This window comes from Halyomorpha halys, unplaced genomic scaffold, assembly GCF_000696795.3.
Source record: "Halyomorpha halys isolate HHAL.00 unplaced genomic scaffold, Hhal_1.1 Scaffold168.1, whole genome shotgun sequence".
Taxonomy (NCBI): Eukaryota; Metazoa; Arthropoda; class Insecta; order Hemiptera; family Pentatomidae; genus Halyomorpha; species Halyomorpha halys.
The window spans coordinates 75,577-94,551 of NW_027111025.1; the positions used below are offsets into that span (position 1 = coordinate 75,577).

General features: G+C 30.9%; 1 protein-coding gene across 1 annotated transcript in view; it reads right to left on the reverse strand.

Annotated features, from left to right (window-relative positions):
* The window catches only part of LOC136796182 (guanylate cyclase 32E-like), an 81,261-nt gene that overhangs the window by 56,071 nt on the left and 6,215 nt on the right, over nt 1–18,975 (reverse strand). Inside the window, exon 2 of the mRNA XM_067049134.1 lies at nt 2,878–2,981. Coding sequence (XP_066905235.1) covers nt 2,878–2,959 — 82 coding nt within the window. The 5' untranslated portion in view covers nt 2,960–2,981. The remainder of the gene's footprint in view (nt 1–2,877; nt 2,982–18,975) is intronic.

Below are 18,975 nucleotides of genomic sequence, written 5' to 3' on the forward strand. Positions count from 1 at the left end.
TTACCCTTTTCATTTACTATTTACAACCTTAAATTGTTCTTATTATATCTTACTTTTCATTTTATACCCCTGTTATTTTACACTTATGTTTTTTCTCTTTTTTTCCTTTTTGTAACTATAGTGTTTGTATCTTTTTTAGCCCTGACGAAGCCCTGCAACGTGGAGCGAAACGTTGGCTCAATAAATTAGTATAATTATCTACAGTTTGGGTTTTATTTTTTTACCGCCCCCAGACCATATTCCATTCATCTGTACACACGGTCAATCAATAATCTTCCAGCATTATGATTTTTCTTTTATCTACTTTTTTTTCATTTATTATTTCTATTTTCATTAATTTTCTATTATATTTTTGTAATTATTGTTTATTCACTTTTCTATTTTTATTCCATATGTAAATATTGTATGAATGAATACTTATAGCTTTAATACTTATAACGCTTGAGTGAAGCAGACAATATTATTAATATAATAATTATTTTTATTGATTAAGCACATCGTAAAAATGTTGAATTAATATACAGATGCTATAGAGCTATGGTTATGTTAAAAGGAGATCTAAAAACCAAAAATAATAGGAGGTAATCCTTCCGGGCCAACCCACCCCGCTAAACCCCTTATTTTTCTTTTTTTTCGTACCCTCCTGAAAACGCAAATCGGTTTGATTACATATACATATAAATAGGTGAAGATATATGTTACCTGTGGAATATGAAATTCCTTGGATTGCCCTGTGGCATTTTAAGGTTAGGTGTAGGGTCCAATCAAGGTAGTTGTGGTATGTGGCTTATAGTACAACAGCCCAAGAGGAGAAAAAATGCAGTTATCTCACCCCAATTTTTGATTACTTTAATGAAAGCTATGTATCATTAATAGTCAATATTGATGAGTCTGCCAAGTATAGGTAGTGGGAATAATAAATGGCGGCTGTTTCAAAGCGATAAAAAAAAAACAATTTTTTCATTCGGTGCCCTATATCTTAAAAACTACCAACAACACTAGAAAATCTGAGATAATATTATTTAAAGAAGAGTAAATGTTCTGAAACATTAGCCCTAAAATAGCTATTTACGTCCAATAGTTCTCGAGATATAGCTTTTTAAAAAGCAAAATTTCACAAAAATGTTGTATGGGATGTATTGAAAGATCAGTATTTAGTGAATTTATTTTGAAAAATTTATATCAAAAAAACCATTTGACGTACAGATCTCTATTAGCACTAAAATTAAAGCTAGTTTAATGAGCTATAATGTAGTTCCTGATGTTTATCTTCGTAGGAGTAATAGTTTTCATGAAAATAAATTCATTTATAGTTGTTCGGACAAATTTTCATTTGCCAAATTTATATTCATATGTGAATATCATAAAACTACTACCCCTACGAAGAAAAGTGTCATGAACTACTTTATAGTAAGTTAAATTTCCTTTGTTTTGAGTGTTGGCAGACATATGTGCGTCTTATGGATCTAGAGATATATTTTTCCAAAAATCCAACATTGTAAACGAACAACAAGAAATTAGCATTTTGTGAGTTTATTTTGTAAAATATCATAAAAACTACTACTCCTACAAAGATAAACATAATTAACTATTTTGTAGTAAATTTAACTAGCTTTAATTTGAGCGCTGGCAGATATCTGTACGTCCAATGGTTTCTGAAATGAAGTTTTTCATAAATCAACCTTATTGTCCAAACTACTATAAATCAATTTATTTTAGCAAATATCAAGAAAACTAATATTTCTACGAAGGTAAAGGTCATAAACTTCTTTATAGTCCATTAAACTAGCATTAATTTGAGTGCTAATAGACATCTGTACGTCACTTTAAGATTTGATGAGATAAAGATTTTTCAAAATAAATTAACTAACTACTAATCTTTCAGTAGATTTTTAAGAAATTTTGCTTTTTAAAAAGCTATATCTCGAGGTAACTATTGGGCGTAAATAGCTCTTTTAGGGCTAATATTTCAGAAAATTTACTCTTCTTTAAATAATGTTATCTTAGATTTTCCAGTGTTGTTGGTAGTTTTTAAGATATAGGGCTCCGAATGAAAAATTAATGTTTTTTTTAAGGTTTTGAAACAGCCACTATTTTTTATTCCCCCTACCTATACTTGGCAGACTCACCAATTTTGAGTAGTAATTATACCTAGTTTTCATTACTGTAATCAAAAATTGGAGTGAAATACCTGCCTTTTTTGGTGGTATGTGGCTGACGACAGTGGATTATTATTGGAACAGGGAGGTGCTGTTCCGCTGGTGACCGCTAACCCATTTTTTTTTTTTCGTACCTTTCATGATACATTATTAAATTCCAGAAATGGAATATGTATACTAGTTCGACTCCTCCCCCTTGGATTGCCTTGTGCCATTGTAAGGTGCTTATTGCATTGCCCAATTAAGGTGTTATAGTCTAAAGTTAGCCTATGACTAACGCCATTGTATTAATGGGACGTGAGGGAACTGTTCCGCTGGTGCTAAACCCCCTTTTTTTTCATACCCTCCAGTAAAGATTTTAGTGGGTATTTGGTACGTACATATAGGAGGTATGCTATAGGTATAGCTGGGTGTGAAGGATACCTTGGATTGCCTTTTGGCATTATAAGGTTAGGTGAGGGGTAGTGCTATAACCCCGATATGGTGACGGTCTTATATAACCTTTGAAACATTTACATAAAGCGGGTATAGGATACTTAAGTTAGTTAAATCGAGAAACATTGAAAAAGTAGCCAGCATTGGAGAATGGCAGTAACAGAAATAGAAAAATAAGTAATTGAACTGGTGGCATAGAATGCATAACTTACTAAATAAATAAATCCAGATATGTAATTTAATATATCTAATAAATAATATAATATTATACATATTTAAGTACCTGGCATTGGGCACTTGGCGTTGGGAGCCTGGGACCCGCAAGATATCACTGCTGCTAGGCAGACCAGAAGATATAAGAACATTTCTTTCCTTCATCACAGTCTTCTGTAAAACATAATCAAAATGGTATAGTATAACGATGATAATACATACAATAAAATAATAAATCATTGCTAAAATAAAATTATAATTTAAAAACCAAGCGCGAAACCAACTCATAAAATGTAAATTGATTAATATCAAGCCTAAGTCTAATAGAGACTATCATAATAATAAAACGAAATATAGTTAAATACAAGATTATAGGAAGCTAGTCAGGGTGGCGGTCGAGAAAGGTAAAAAATAGCAGAAAAAATATTTATATATCATACATTGTGCTACTTACTCCTATGGATAAAATAATATGGATAAAATTAAGAAGAAGGGAAAGAGTCATTGTGTTAATTGAGTTTAATAAGGTTTTTGTAACTGAATGTCAACCAATAATATCCCTATTATCAGGCATAACTAAAAAAATTATTACAATGACATAAAAATAAAATAAAATAAAAAGAAATTCTACTACAACCTCGATTAACCGATATCCAGGTCTTTTCATCATCATCATCATGTTTTCCCTTTATAGATCCATTCTGGAGCCCTGGGCGGATTAATGGGTAGTAGACTTAATTTTCTGCCCCAACAGGTTCTAGAAGTCAGAATTCCAGTGCATCATCCAGAAATAAACTTCTCACCAATAATGGATTTTTGTACAGTAAACCGATATATCTCAATTCTATCATAGGTAAATAAAATTATAGAAAAATATATAACCAACCATTAAAACATTTGTGTGGAAACATATACAATTATTAATAGAAATCAGTATGGTTCTCAAATATCTATATCGAAAAAATATTATATTTATAGAATCACCCTATAACAATCGCTTACCAGAAGAACTAATAAATAAATCAACCACAAAAAAAACAACTAAAAAAGAAATATTTAAACAGTCTTGCTTATGTGATATATTTTGATTCACCAAATAACCATATCTGCCTGTATTTTTCTTAACTCCACATAATTTATTTATTATATTAAAATCAGAATTAGCAATTTATGTGTGCTTAATAATAAATATTATTTATTTAGCTATTATTGGATCCTTATTTTTATCATATTCTGTATCATCTTGCTTTATTTTTTATTATTACATTAATTCACTAATTGTAAATTTGCAGCCTTATTATTCACTTAAAAATTCTTTCAGTTATTTAAATTATTATTTTTTTTCAATTTAATTTAATTTATTTATTTTTTAATAATTATTATTTGTTTTACATTATTTTCATTTTAGTAGTTGTTAATTAAATTATTAATTGTATCACTTGAAATCAATTCATACTGTACTGTATAGCACATCTAGCTTAAAAAGTGTATAGCCTCCACAACGCCTTAATAGTCAAAATTGTAATAATTACGTTTCACTTATGTCTATGATTTTTATTAGTTATTTAGGCATCGACCGATAGATGTTTTCGTCTGGTCGGACCATATTGATATAATTTTTTAAATGAATAAAATAAAAAATAAACGTAAACTAGTAAATATCAATTGGAATAAAATTGTATTTAATTTTTCTTTTTTTTTTTTTTCAAGATTACTCATTTCATACAGAATATCATTCCAGGACGATCTGGAATAAATGGCACCTTTCAGATCCCACTTTGAAAAAATAAAACAAATTCTGAAACACAGTTCTTGGCTAAAATAACTACCTAGCTAAAACATGAAGGTGAAATCTACTAATACTTAATTTAGAATATACGAATATTTAAACCAAGATTTTCTGAACATTAAATATGATGAGATATCCGATAATCTCAGTTGTATATTTAATACCTTAACTCTAATACGTTATTTCGTCTTCTTCTTGTTTGTGAATGTAAATACGCTAACATAGACAATTGATCTCAGAGGGACATTCTCCTAACACGGCATGATTTCAGTTAAGGATTTATTTAACCGGTTTTCCTTTCATATTTCAGTTGAATATTTAAATCTACAGGAACAGACTTTGACATTGAATTAAAGGATTTATCCTTTTTGGGGGACATTTAGATAAGTCCTTCCAAAGATACTGTCAGATACTTTCTATATCCCATCAATTAAACATACAGCAGAGAAATTTCACTGACTCGTACCTATATTAATATTTTCCCATTTATAATTACCTTGTAGGAAAAAAAAATATCTATTAGTTTAAAATGTTAACAAAAAATCATTTTTTATTCGGAGCTCTATATTTTTAAAACTGCCCACAATACTAACAAAAAACAAATTGACATTATTTAAATTAAAGTAAATTTTGTAGAATATGGGTCCTAATAGAGCCGTTTAAATTACATATTTAAGCTTGTTTAAACAGCTTTCAGTCAGCACTTAAATTAAAGCTTATTGCATACACTATAAAATGGTTTATAATTATTATTTTCATTAAAGCAATAGTTTCCATTAAGTTTGCCAAAATAAATTTGCAAAATGTTGATTTCACAATGGTTTGAAAGAATACTTGGTTTATAAAATAATATACCTCAGGAATTATTAGACAGATATCTGTCAGGGCTCATATTTTATAGAATTTCCTCTACTTTACATAATGTGAAATAACATTTTTTAGTGTCACTGGTAGTTTTATGATTATGGAGGAGTTAAGGATATTAAGTACTTCAATATTTTTTTTTTTTATAATTTATTTATTATTATTTACAACTGTATACACATACATACAACAAGTAAATTTGCTGTAGGTGACATAGTGACATGATGCAAACATGTGGAGAATCTACCCACTGATAGAACTCCAATAACATTTCTAGAGGAGAAGATCTCGAGACCATCTTCTTTTCAGACGCCTAGGAGGATTATTAGGTAATGAAGGAGACGCCAGGTTAGAAACAAGTCGATTTGGGTGGTTGAGAAGTTTATCATGGGAAGAATGGTATCTAGTTCTGGCCAAATCGGCAACATAAGGAACATTAAGGTCCTGATGGATGACTTGATTTGTGACAAAGTAAGGAGCATTAAGGATTTTACGAAGGATTTTGGACTGTAAGGATTGGATTCGGGAGGAATTTTATGGTTTAGTGGAGCCCCAAAGCTTAACTCCGTATGTCCAGATAGGCCTTATAATAGTCATGTAGATCAGTCTTTTGTAATGGATTGGCAATTTAGACCGTTTGTCTAGTAAATGTTGTAATAGTCGGAATCGACGAGCAGTTTCTTTTCTTTTTAGTCAGGTATGAAGATTCCTTGTCAGTCGTTTGTCCAGATGTAGTCCTAAGTAACGGATCTGTTCGACAGGAATGAGGAAAAGAGGGGTATTATTAAAGGATACTGTAGGGCAAGAGGTCATGGGCTTACGACGAAGGGACTTCAATATTTAAGTCCATTTTTTTGTATCTTCAGATCAGCCACCATTTTTTTATTTTCTTTAACTATGGTTAGCAGAGTCAATCAATTTTGACTCTTAACTGCAAATAATATCCATTAAAATAATAAAAAATTAGAATGAAATAACGTTTTGTTTTCTCCTCAAGGGCTTCTAGGGTGAGCAGAGTGAATTTTGTTTTTATTTCTTATATATTATTAATTATATAATAAGTACATTTTGTAGTTTATTTCTACAACTAATATTTGTTACCGTGAATCTGTAGCTGTACACTTTTTTTACACAAATTTTTAATTGTTATCCCAAAATTTGAAAACTAATATTTTGTTTAAATTCTCAGTTCTCTTGCACAAAGTCCCCAGTAAATATTAGTCTTCCAAATTCCAGAAGGCTTTTAAATTTTCAATCACTTATTTTAGTTATGTTTTTATTTAAAAAAAAATTATTCGATCAATATTATTTTGACCATTCGACAGTCCCTCCTTTGCAGAATCAGTTTAAATACCACTTGAAAAATTAATAATATTTTATTTTAAACGAACCGGCTAGCAAGAACTATGCGAATATCATTTTTGATTTATCCTCACACCTTCCGCCTTCCTTCTACTCCAGTACCCTTTCATCCTCCTGGACTGTTCCTCCCGCTCTTCCTCAGTCCCATTTTCCCCCACGTCTCTCCTCTCCTCTTTCCCACAACAACCCCAACATCTTTTAGTTTATTCCCGAAATTCTCACAATCCAAGCAGTCTTCATCCGTTATTTTTAGTCTATCCATTTCCTCTTTCACTTGTCTTATATATCCCCTTATACTTTTAGGGCTACAGATTATGTTGAATTTTTTTTTATTTAGTTAAAAACAATTTAAAAAAAAATAAATATTACTTTGAATAACTTTAGGAATATTCTCATGCATCCTTAGCATAATCATCACTGAAACTAATAAAACAAAGAGTTAAGAAGAGAGGATTTTTATTTATTCATTAATGACTCGTTTAGTTTTCATTCTCATTTTCCTGACAATCCTCCGAGGGACCCGAAAACAATATGGCTTTGAGAGCTTCTAATGTAAAAATATTATTAGAGTGCTACCAACAAGTAGTTTCACATGCCTGCGTCATATAATTACGATCTAATATAAAATTTACTAGATGTATTTTTATGTAAATAAAAATTTATTTAAAAAAATGTTTATAATGGTTATTAGGTTTTAATAGTTGAAGTTACTGTTCAATATTGCCGACAGTTAAAGGAGCTACGACCTGTGACCTACGACCTGGGAAACCCAACCTCAACCCGAATACTGAAGCCCAGACTGCTGCAGGACATTCTTTTATAAATTTTTAATAACTATAAAATTAATACATAGTCACACTTTCTCTATTTACTTATTATTATTATTCATTTTATTTATTTATTATTATTATTATTTTTATTTATTTATTTTCTCTCTTTTCTTCTCTCTTCCCTTTTTCAAATTAACTCGTTTCTTTTTACTATTAGAAGGCAATTGTTTATTTTCTTTAAGTGTGCCAATATCATTATTTTTTGTTATTAATTTTACTTTCCTCTTTTATCAAGAAGTATTATTCTTATCTATTTATTTTATTATTATTATTTTTTTTTTAATAAGAACATTTTATAAAGTTAGGGGTGTCATTTGTATGACTATATCCCCTCTAATCAACTGTTAAAAAATATATATAATATAAGTTATATCAACCATGTAAGGCCCACCAGGCCGATCTGGTATACAAATAAAATAAAATAAAAAAATTACTGTTCAATAAGTAAATAAATAAGTTTTTATATAGTAAGTTATTAAATTAAAGTATGCACGATTAAATTATTATTTAAGCTATTAAACTATTGACATCAAAAAGAACGACTATAGAAGCTGAGAGACAGTGAACTCGTGGCGGGAAATGGGACTGGTAGAAGGGCGAGGCGTGGCGCCAGTTGGCACGTGTGGATATCCCATTACGTCCTGTAATCAACAAGTTGGTCCCAGTCGATGACTATGCTAGCGACTTATTTGCCACCGCTTCTAATTGTAAATGTTTGGCTGCGAATTGTTCTAGCTTCGGTAAAGCAGTGATTAAACCTAACCACTAGCTGGAATTGCCAATAATTCAAGAGAAGAGACACAACCAGTCTTCTCTATTCGGTCTTTTCCAGTTCAACTATTTGTAAATCAAATAAATTCAAAATATTGTAAAAAAAAAAATAAATAAACCTGTAGTATTAAATATGAAGATAAATTTGTTCAAATTAATTCTTTGAAAGGACTGATGTCTCCTCTGAAAAATTACAATAATGATACTATAGCCCTAATGGATCATAATCAGTTCACTTGAATATCCTTCTGTTCTTTATTTCTTTGTTTCTTATTTTAAAGAATTTCCAGACTAATAAGATTTTTTTAAATTACTTAATCCATTCCAATTTATTTTCCAAGTGTCTTTCCAATCTTTCTTTCTTCGACTTTGTTTTTCTATTTTATCCTAACGCTTTTACTTAATTTTTTTATATTCAGTTAAAATTACTTTAAATATGGTGATGGCAAATATGAAAGATGACAAAAACTATCTGTCAGTGCCAAAATAACACACAAAAAGACAAACACACTGATAGGGTAGATTCCAGCCTGATATTTTATGAATCGAATTGTTTTTAATAAAAATTATTCAATCTTCTTAGAAATAATTTTATGAATAAACAATTCCTTATTGACAAGAACGGTTCATCTAGAGGCAAGTAATCGCTTTATTAATTTGTCTCTTAAGATTCTATTAGGACAAGAGTTCAATTAGTGATGCTTTATTGATTTTTCTGAAAAGGTTTTGGTCTGGAATTATGTTTGCTCATGTAATATCCCCCTGATGTTATGTCCAATATTCCAATACGGGAGCGGGATAGCTCAGTGTGATACTAACTCCAAGGATCCGGGTTCGAATCTAGTTGTGGCAGATAATTTTTTATCCTGGTACTGTATCAGTCAACCCTGTCGGTTAGGAAGCCTTTCTGGACTAAACCCAGCCTCTATAAAGTGGGTACCCTAAATTAGGGAAAAAGCTGGTTGTCGAGCGTGATTCCAATCAAATCACGTCCTTGCACGACCGCTGGTCTAGTCACAGTGCTTCCTTACAAACTACTAAACCCCTGACACTTCATGGATGGTATGTATGTTACCTCAACGTGTTAAAGATAATTAGAAATCAACTTAGATGAGTAAAGATTATTAAGAAAAAAAATTGAAACAAAAGTGTACATTTTTTTTTATTCAGTAAGAAATTTACATCAAATGATGTCGGTCGGTGATAATATAACAGATAAAAATGATAGACATAAGTTAAATTTTTTATTTACAATTTTTACTATTAGGGCGTTGTGGAGGCTTCTACAATTTATAATCAACATCAATATGAATTTACTTCTAGTGATAAAACTAATAATTAAATAAACAAATACTAAAGTGATAATATAATAAAACTTATTAAAAAAATAACAATAATCAAAATAACGGAAAGGAATTTGAAGTGAATAATAATGCTGCAAATTTACAATTAGTGAATTAAAATAATAATGAGAAAAAAACAAGATGAAACAAGAATACGATAAAAATAAAGATTTAGTAATATGTTATGATGATAAATAATATGTATGACACATACACATACATAGGTAATTCCAATCGTAATATAGTGAATTATTATGTGGATTTAAAAAAAAAATAATGGCAGATATGATCATTTATTGAATCAATATCAGTTATTGGGGAACATAGGAGTAAGATAGTACACCCAGTCAAATATTTCTTTTTTAGTTTTCTTAATGGTTGATTTATTTATTAGTTCTTCTGGTAATTGGTACCTTACAGTTTGAAATACGTTTACCAAATATATTGTTATAGGGTGGTTCGATAGGTTTAATTTTTATTTCTAACATTTTTTAGATATATTATTTCTTTTCTGAAGAAATTACTATCCATAAATTTTAAGATAATTCCGTAAAAATAAAATAGTTTGGGTGGTAACGTTCCTTGAGTAAGAAGCCTCTGGAGGCAGAGTCACCTTATAATTGGCCCCTCCCCCCCTAGTGGAAACCCAGGATGAAGAAGAAGAAGTTAAAAGAAGAATTGCTCCTGGAAATAGAGCCTATTTCTCCATAGTAAGGTTAGTCAAAAGCAAACTTGTTAGCCGTACCACCAAGTTCAACCTGTACAAAACGTTGATAAGGCCAATCGTCACATACGGTGGAGAAAATTGGACACTGAGAAATAAAAGCATTAACCTGCTAGACAGGTTTGAAAGAGTAATTCTGAGGAGATTCTTAGGGCCCGTATGCGCGGATGGTAATTGACGAAGAAGGAAAAATGGTGAACTTTTTGGGCTCTATAAGGAATGCAGCATCTCCTCGTACAATAGGATACAGAGGCTTAAATGGATTAGACATGTAATGAGGATGAGCAAGGAAACAGTGGCTCATAAACTGTACAGTTAGTTCCGGATGGTGTGCGGCAACGTGGTAGGCCGAAGGGCCGATGGAGGCATGCAGTGAGGCGGGATCTGCGACAACTGAGGATCACAGTTACCTTTACAGAAGATAGTAAAAGATGGTTGGTGGCCGTTGAGCAGGCCAAGGCCAGCTTCATGCGCCTGTTATGCCAGTAAAAGAAGAAAGTGGTAAAGTACCAAACAATCTTTCTTTTTTTCTTCTTCCAAAGTTACTTTTGGTTGTCTTTCCACACAAATTCTTTTAATGTGTCCAAACCAGGTAATATTTTTGCTTAGATTGTAAAATTATATAAGTTATCACCTCCAACAGTGCAGATATTCATTTTTTTTTTATTACTTCACGTTTTGATTTCTCGCCGCTTCGTTTCCAAATATCCATTTCCGTGGTCAACAGACTTTCTGAAAATTCTAGCATTATTTACTCATTGTGTTCATATCATAATTTTATTATGACAGAGGTGTATTGTATCATGATTTCTCATAGGTAGCTTCTAAAGTGGAATCTCGTGAGTTATCCCAGAAAATATCTTTTTTCATTTCTAGAACATAATCACTATAATCACTGCTTCTTGTAGTAGTACTTTTACTTTTACTTTTATTTCTCCTTTATACAATAATAGAAATAAAAAAATAAAACAATGAAGAAATTTTATAATTGATAGCATCAAAAGTAAATTGTAATTCTTAGTGAAAAAAAAAAAGACGAACAAACAAATGTATAAAGATAGAGAACGTTGCGGAATAAAGTCGATCAAGAAACAAAATTATTGGATTCACCATCCAGAAATTTAATGGACAGGAGCCAGAGGTGTTAAGGTCAGAAGGTCAACAGTGTGAATTTCAGATTTAGAAGTAGAGAAACAAATGGTATGTGTGTGTACTTAGTTATATATATTATTTATTTAGATATTGTTGAATCCTTATTTTTAGTTTATTCAGTATCATCTTGCTTTATTTTCACTATCATATTAATTCACTAATAGAAAATTTGAAGCATTATTATTCACTTCAAAGTCCTTTCATTTATTTTTACTATTTATTTAATTTTTTTTTCATACATCATTTTCATTTCAGTATTTTTTATTTGAATTATTAATTTTATCACCAGAGATTATTTCATATTGTAATAACCTAGCATATAAATAGTAGTAGCCTCCACAACGTGTCTTATTTATTTATTAGAATTAAGACTATAATTCTAATAAATAAATTTAACTAATGTCTACTATTTTTATGTGTTATATTAGCACCGACCGATAGATATTGTCATTTGATGTAATTTTCTAAATGAATGAAAAAAGTACCCTTTTGTTTCAATTTTTTTTAATAATCTTTACCCATCTAAGTTGATTCCTAATTATCCTTAACACGCTGAGGTAACATAAATATAAACAAATAATTAATCTCCATTGCTACAATCCATGAAGTGTCAGGGGTTTAGTACTTTGTAAGGAAGCACTGTGACTAGACCAACGGTCGTGCAAGGACGTGATTTCATTGGAATCACGCTCGACCACCAGATTTTTCAGTAAGTCCAGGAAGGCTTCCAAACACAAAAGTCTGACTCACGCCTAAAGTGCCAGAATAAAAGATTATCGAAACCGAGTCCTTGGAGTTCGTAGCACAGTGCCTTACCACTGAGGTATCCCGCTACGTATTGGAATGATGATACTGAACATAACATCAGGAAACATGATACCAGGCTATTAACAAATTAATGAAGCGATTACTTGCCTCAGGATGAACCGTTCTTGTCAATAAGAAGTTGTTTATTCATAAAATTATTTCTAAGAAGATTGAATAATTCTTATTAAAAATATTCGATTCATAAAATATCAGGCTGGAATCTACCCAACCAGAAGTAATTCTGTCTACGTTTTTCAAAAGATGCTATTCATCAAACCCAATAAGTGTGGGAGGACTTTCTTTAAAGACGATGTATATGGAACGAGGAATAAAACCTGTTACAAAATTAAATAAAATACTCGATATTTTTCTGAGTAATCCTTTTAGAAGATTCATGGATTTAAAAAAAATAATCATTTTAATAAACTAATCGTGACAAATTACTCGAGTGCCTCCACAAATTCATACTAAATTCATTCATAACTTTTCCTAAATACTTTTCAGTAATGAATAACTTACTAAAATAATTTACAATTATACATAGAATTATATTTCATTAAAATCATATTCCATTTCATTTTTCGAGTATTGAAAAAGTTATTTGGATATATGTTGCCCACAATTTATATTGTCATGTCAATTATTTTAACTTTTTTTTAGGCCAACAGCCAATTAAAAAATAAATGAATTTCGTCCTGTTTTTTCTCTATATTTGAGTTGACATAACAGTATTTTGAAATATTTTGATATAGTTCTATTTCTATAGTTTTTAAACATAGAAATCCTAAAATCAATTTATTGCTTAACTATATTTAGTTAAAAATCAATAGGAAATATTGGAGACGTGGTTTTTCCATGAGTTTGGTCTATAGTGACACCAAGGTTTTTAACGTATGGGTGGAATTATACTGGATTGTTGGTCATGAATAAGGTTAGAATATGAGGAATAGTTTTCAGAGGGTAATTGGATCCTATTACGATTGCCTCAGTCTACATTCAACTTAAGCTTGTTTTCTTGTGCTTAGTGACGAATTAGATTCAAGTCTTCTTGAAACTTCTCCGTGGCAACCAATAGGTCAGAATGTGGGAGGGAAAGGTAAAGGTTACAAATGGTATTGAGAATGTTGAATAAGGATGGGAAGGTCATTGACATTGATAGCGAAAAGGATGGGAGATAGTGATGAATCCTGAGGGATACCACAGGTGAGGGGTCTAGTCATTGATGGAGGTTTATCAGGAACCACTACGTACTGGGAACGATCGGAAACCAGCAAAAAGTACTGATAGATAGAGGAAGATTTCGTAGGTTGGTAAAAAGGATGTTGTGTTCAACCGTATCAAATGCTTTGGAGAAATCTAGGAGGATAAGGATAGTTAGATTTTGGTGTTCAATGGCAGTTTGGAGGTCGTGGGTTGGTTTTGAACAAGGCGTTCTAGCGGTTTAAAAGTTTAGAGAGTAGAGAAATAGGGTGCTCATTAGGTGAAAAGAGAAAGATTAATCAAAGGAAAGGAAAGTCAATTCCTCATAATTTACATTTTTCCCGCATCTTTCATCATGTTTATTTCTTTATTAATACTTTTTTTATCAATTGTTCTGTATACTTCTTACCTCTACTTATTATATTTGTTTGTTAGTTTTGGAAGGGCGTTTAACAGCCTGGTCATCAACGCCGGTGGTTGTTGGTTTTCCTAAGGCCTAGTTGTTCCATAGTCATAGCTTTGGTATGGTGTACTGATCCGCACCAGTGGGACTCATTTCTGTGTGATTTGGAATATTATCTAGCTAGGCAATTATAATTTGTTTAATAATCGTTACGATAGTGGAAAGGATGATGAAAATCAGATAAGTAACTGTTCTAATTTTAAAAATAATGCAACTTAAATAGATAATTATAATAATTAAAGGCTGGTTATTAAGTTAGTCTGATGGATGAATTTAATGACTCTTTCTATTACGGATTCGTCGTTTCTCAACGCAATTGGAACATTTTTTGGTATCCCTAAATAGTTCAGAGTTAATTTGTAGTGATTACATTCTTCGAAAATGTGTTTGACGGTCAGATTACTATGACATTTCGAACATTTTGGAGGGGCCTCTCCTGTTATGAGGTGGATGTGTGTCAGTCGGATATGTTCTATTCTGAGTCGGGTGATCACTACTTCTTCGCGGTGTTTACTTCGGGTTGATGTAATCCTAGACTTCACATCTTTCTTTATAGATATCAACTTACTGGGTGGACTTTCATCCCACATTGCCTGCCATCTTTTATTAATACATTCCTTTAAAGGGAGAGCAAGTTCCTTTGCAGTTAAGATTGCTGCGGGTCTACCTGGGAGGACTAGCGCTTCTCTAGCAGCTTTGTCGGCCATCTCATTTCCCGTAATACCAACATGTCCGGGGGCCCAGATGAAGTAGACTGATTTATCTATTTGGCTTAGCATTATTAAGTATTCATGAATTCGTTGAACGAGTGGGTGAACTGAGTACATTATATCTAGTCTTTAAAGAGCGCTAATGGAGTCCGATATTATTACTATATTGTCATTTGGTATATTTGCCATGCAAAAGTAAAGGGTGGATGCTATGGCATTTAGTTCTGCGGTATAAATATTAGAGAAATGATGCAGTTTTCTCTTATTTTGTGTCACAAAGGCAGATCCTGTTGCGTTATATGACTGCGATCCATCTGTATATATAGCGGTATGTTCTGGTAGCAGTTTGTAGTAGTTTTTGGAACTTTTCTTGATATTTTGTCGTTGTTGTATTTTGTTTGCGGTATTTGGATAGTTTCAGATTTATATTTGGACGTTGGTAGGTCTAGGGGGGCGTGTTATTTTTTGGTATCTTGATGGCTATTGCTTTTATTTCTGTGACAGTGACCGATAATCGTTTAGCGAGAGGTAATGTTGTATTTATCTTCTGTTGGAACTGTCTAGAGAATTTAGGATTGAAAATATACTCATGAGTACATATTATATTTTATCTCTTACTAGTATAATCCACTATCTTCTTAATTTATTTTCATGTGCATTACCAAGTTTGTTTGTTATTATTTTTCTCTGAATTACAGTTATCGACTTGCTTTTGTTTTTCAGCCCTGATGAAGACCTGAAATTCAGCTCGAAACGTCGACAGAAATACTAGCATTGACTAGTACTGGTTTTGTTTTCTTTACATTCTAATGGATCCTCCCATCAATTTAATTATGATATAAGTATATCTAGAAAATAAATATTTAAAGTAACAACAGATTGCAAGATAGAAATGACCATTAAGAAAAGGACAGAAGTTTATTTACATTTTACTGCAATGTCCGATAACGACATCTGAAAGTTTATCTAAGATTTATCACACTATATCGCTAGCTAAAGACCAGAAGAAAAACCACAACTAGCGCAATGAAATATTGAGCGAAGGTCCCCCGAGCGAATCTAGTCCAGACTATTTTCTATCAAGGCGCGTGTAAGCAACTGTATCTATGCCAAAGACATCTGTTGTTTTTTTCATATTTACTCGCCGTAGTACTGCTACAATGCCCTTGTGTACTAAATCGGTCTGAAGGCGCCGAGTTTTTACATTGAATAAACAAACAAATGCAAATCACTTTTGTTAATAGATAACAACGTAGCTTAGATATCGAAAGATGACGGAAGAGAAACTGAACTCTCAACAAAAATTGCTTGTACATTGATAAATAAATGACTGAGAACTTTTTTTTTTATGGAAATAAGTTGATAAACCTGTTACAACGATATAGGTCGTACTTTCTCGATAACTTGTTTATTCAAAATGTGGTTGTTTCTGTTTCTAATCAACTTCCTTAATAACTGTATCACAAAACCTTCGCTTTTTCTATAAGATATGTTAGTTTAAACTAAAAATATATCTTTCTAGCGAGGAAAAAAGATCAAATGTGAAAAATACCAGCTTCAAATTAGAGCCAATTTATTGTTTATTTGTGTACTTTTTTCTTCTAATACCTTCGCATGAAATTTAATTATCTTCATCTCCTTTATTCAAAATTCATCTAGAACTTGATGAGTTTAAAAGACGATTAATAATAAGTATTCAATAAGTCCTCTTATAAGAAAAAGAATTTTCGACATTTGACCTTTTTATTATCCTAATAATTATAGTTAATAAAATTGACATATTAATTATTTTTAATGATGTGTTAATCGTTGATCGGAAATTGGGGTTCAGTAAAGATATAGAAATGAGAAAAACATATTTGTGCCGACGTTTCGACCTAAATTGCAAGCTTTAATCAGAACTGAAAACAAAATACGATATAACAGCCTTAATTCAGATAAAAAGAAAAAAACAAGCTTGGAAACATACAAAACAATAAATTAATGAATGGAATATGGTCCGAGTGCGGTCAAAAAAACTCATATAGTAAATGAGTATACTATTTTTATTGAGCCAACGTTTCGCCCCACGCTGCAGGGCTTCGTCAGGGCTAAAAAAGATACAAACACTTCACATAGTTACAAAAAAAAACATAAGTGGAAAATAACAGGGGTATACAGTGAAAAGTAAAATTTAATAAGATAAATTAAAGGTTGTAAACAGGAAATGAAAACGGTAGTAGTAACAGATAGATAAGAGATAAAATAAGAGAAGAAATATTAAAGAAAGTACAAATTAAGAGATGAAAAATGAAAAGAATAAAATCAAATGTTGAGAAAGAATTCATACCTTACTTTAATACTTCCGTCAAAGCAGGTATGGATTTCTTTATTTTACAACTAAAAATGCATTTAAGGGCTCCTGGTCGTAAGAAACGCATTAGTGCAAGAGCCCAAGAAGAGAAAAAGTCAGTTATTTTAGCCCAATTTTTTATTACTTTAATGAAAACTATGTATAATTACTAGTCAAAATTGATGAGTCTGCCAAGTACACGTATAAGGAATAAAAGATGGTACCTTTTTAAAAACGTAAAAAAAAATTAATTTTTCATTCGGAGCTATCTTTAAAATTACCAACAACAATAGAAAATCTAAGAGAACATCATTTAAAGTAGAGTAAATTTACTAAAATGTAAGCCCTTATAGAGATATTTACGTTTCATAGTTTTCGAGATATAGCTTTTTAAAAAGCTTTCATAAGAATCTTGTGCAGAACGTACCGAAAGATCAGTAGTTAGTGAATTTATTTTGAAAAATCTATATCTCAAAAACCATTTGACTTACAGATGTCTATTAGCACTCAAATTGAAGCTAATTTAATGGGCAATGAAGTAGTTTAATACGTTTATCTTATCGTAGGAGTCAGTTAAGTTTATCGTAGGAGTATTAGTTTTCATGATATTTGCTAAAATAAATTGATTTATAGTTGTTCGGAAAAATTTTCATTTGCCAAATATAAATTCATATGCGAATATCATAAAAACTACTACCCCAACGATAGTATGTAAATTAAACTACTTTATAGTAAATTAAATTTCCTTTATTTTGAATGCTGACAGACATATGTGCGTCTTATGGAACTAGAGATATATTTATTCAAACATCGAACATTTTATACGGACAACTAGAAATAAACAGTTTGTGAATTTATTTTGTCAAACATCATAAAAACTACTACTCCTACAAAGATAAACGTGATTAACTATTTAATATAAAATTAAACTAGCTTTAATTTTAGTGCTAGCAGACATGGGTACGTCTTATGGTTTCTGAAATAAAGTTCTTCAAAACTAAAACTTATTGTCCGAACAACTACAAATCAATTTATTTTAGGAAATATCATGAAAAATACTACTCCTACGACGTATTAAACTACTTTATAGCCCATTAAAATAGCTTTAATTAGAGTGATAACAGATATCTGTACGTCAAGTGGTTTTTGAGATATATATTTTTCAAAATAAATTCACTAATTACTGATCTTTCAGTACATTTTGAAGAAATATTGCTTTTTAAAAAGCTACATCTTGAGTAACATTGAACGTAAATAGCTCTATTAGGCCTCATATTTCAGCAAATTTACTTAAATAATGCTTTTTTAGATTTTCTAGTGTTGTTGGTAGTTTTTAAGATATAGAGCTCCGAATAAAAAATTAAGGATTTGAAACAGCCACCATTTTTTATACCCCCTACCTATACTTGGCAGACTCGTCAATTTTGACTAGTAATCATACATAGTTTTCATTAAAGTAATCAAAAATTGGGGTGAAATAACAGACTTTTTTTCTTTCCGTCTCTTGTACTATACTTGTACTACTGCCTCTGAGGTTGCAAACAGTACCTACTGATAAATAGTGAAATGAGCGAAAGAAAAATGATATACACTATATAATAGACAAAAAAGAAAACAAATATATGCTACAATGGGGAAAATATGCACAGTAATCCAGATGAGCGCTGTCTGATTTTAATAATCTTTTTTCATCAATTGTTTTGTATAATTCTTTTTTTACTTTATTAATTTGATAGATTTATTTATTGATAGATATTACAATCTGCCACACAGTTGTGGGCAATAGGTAATAGTGATGAATGATCTCATACATACTAAAAT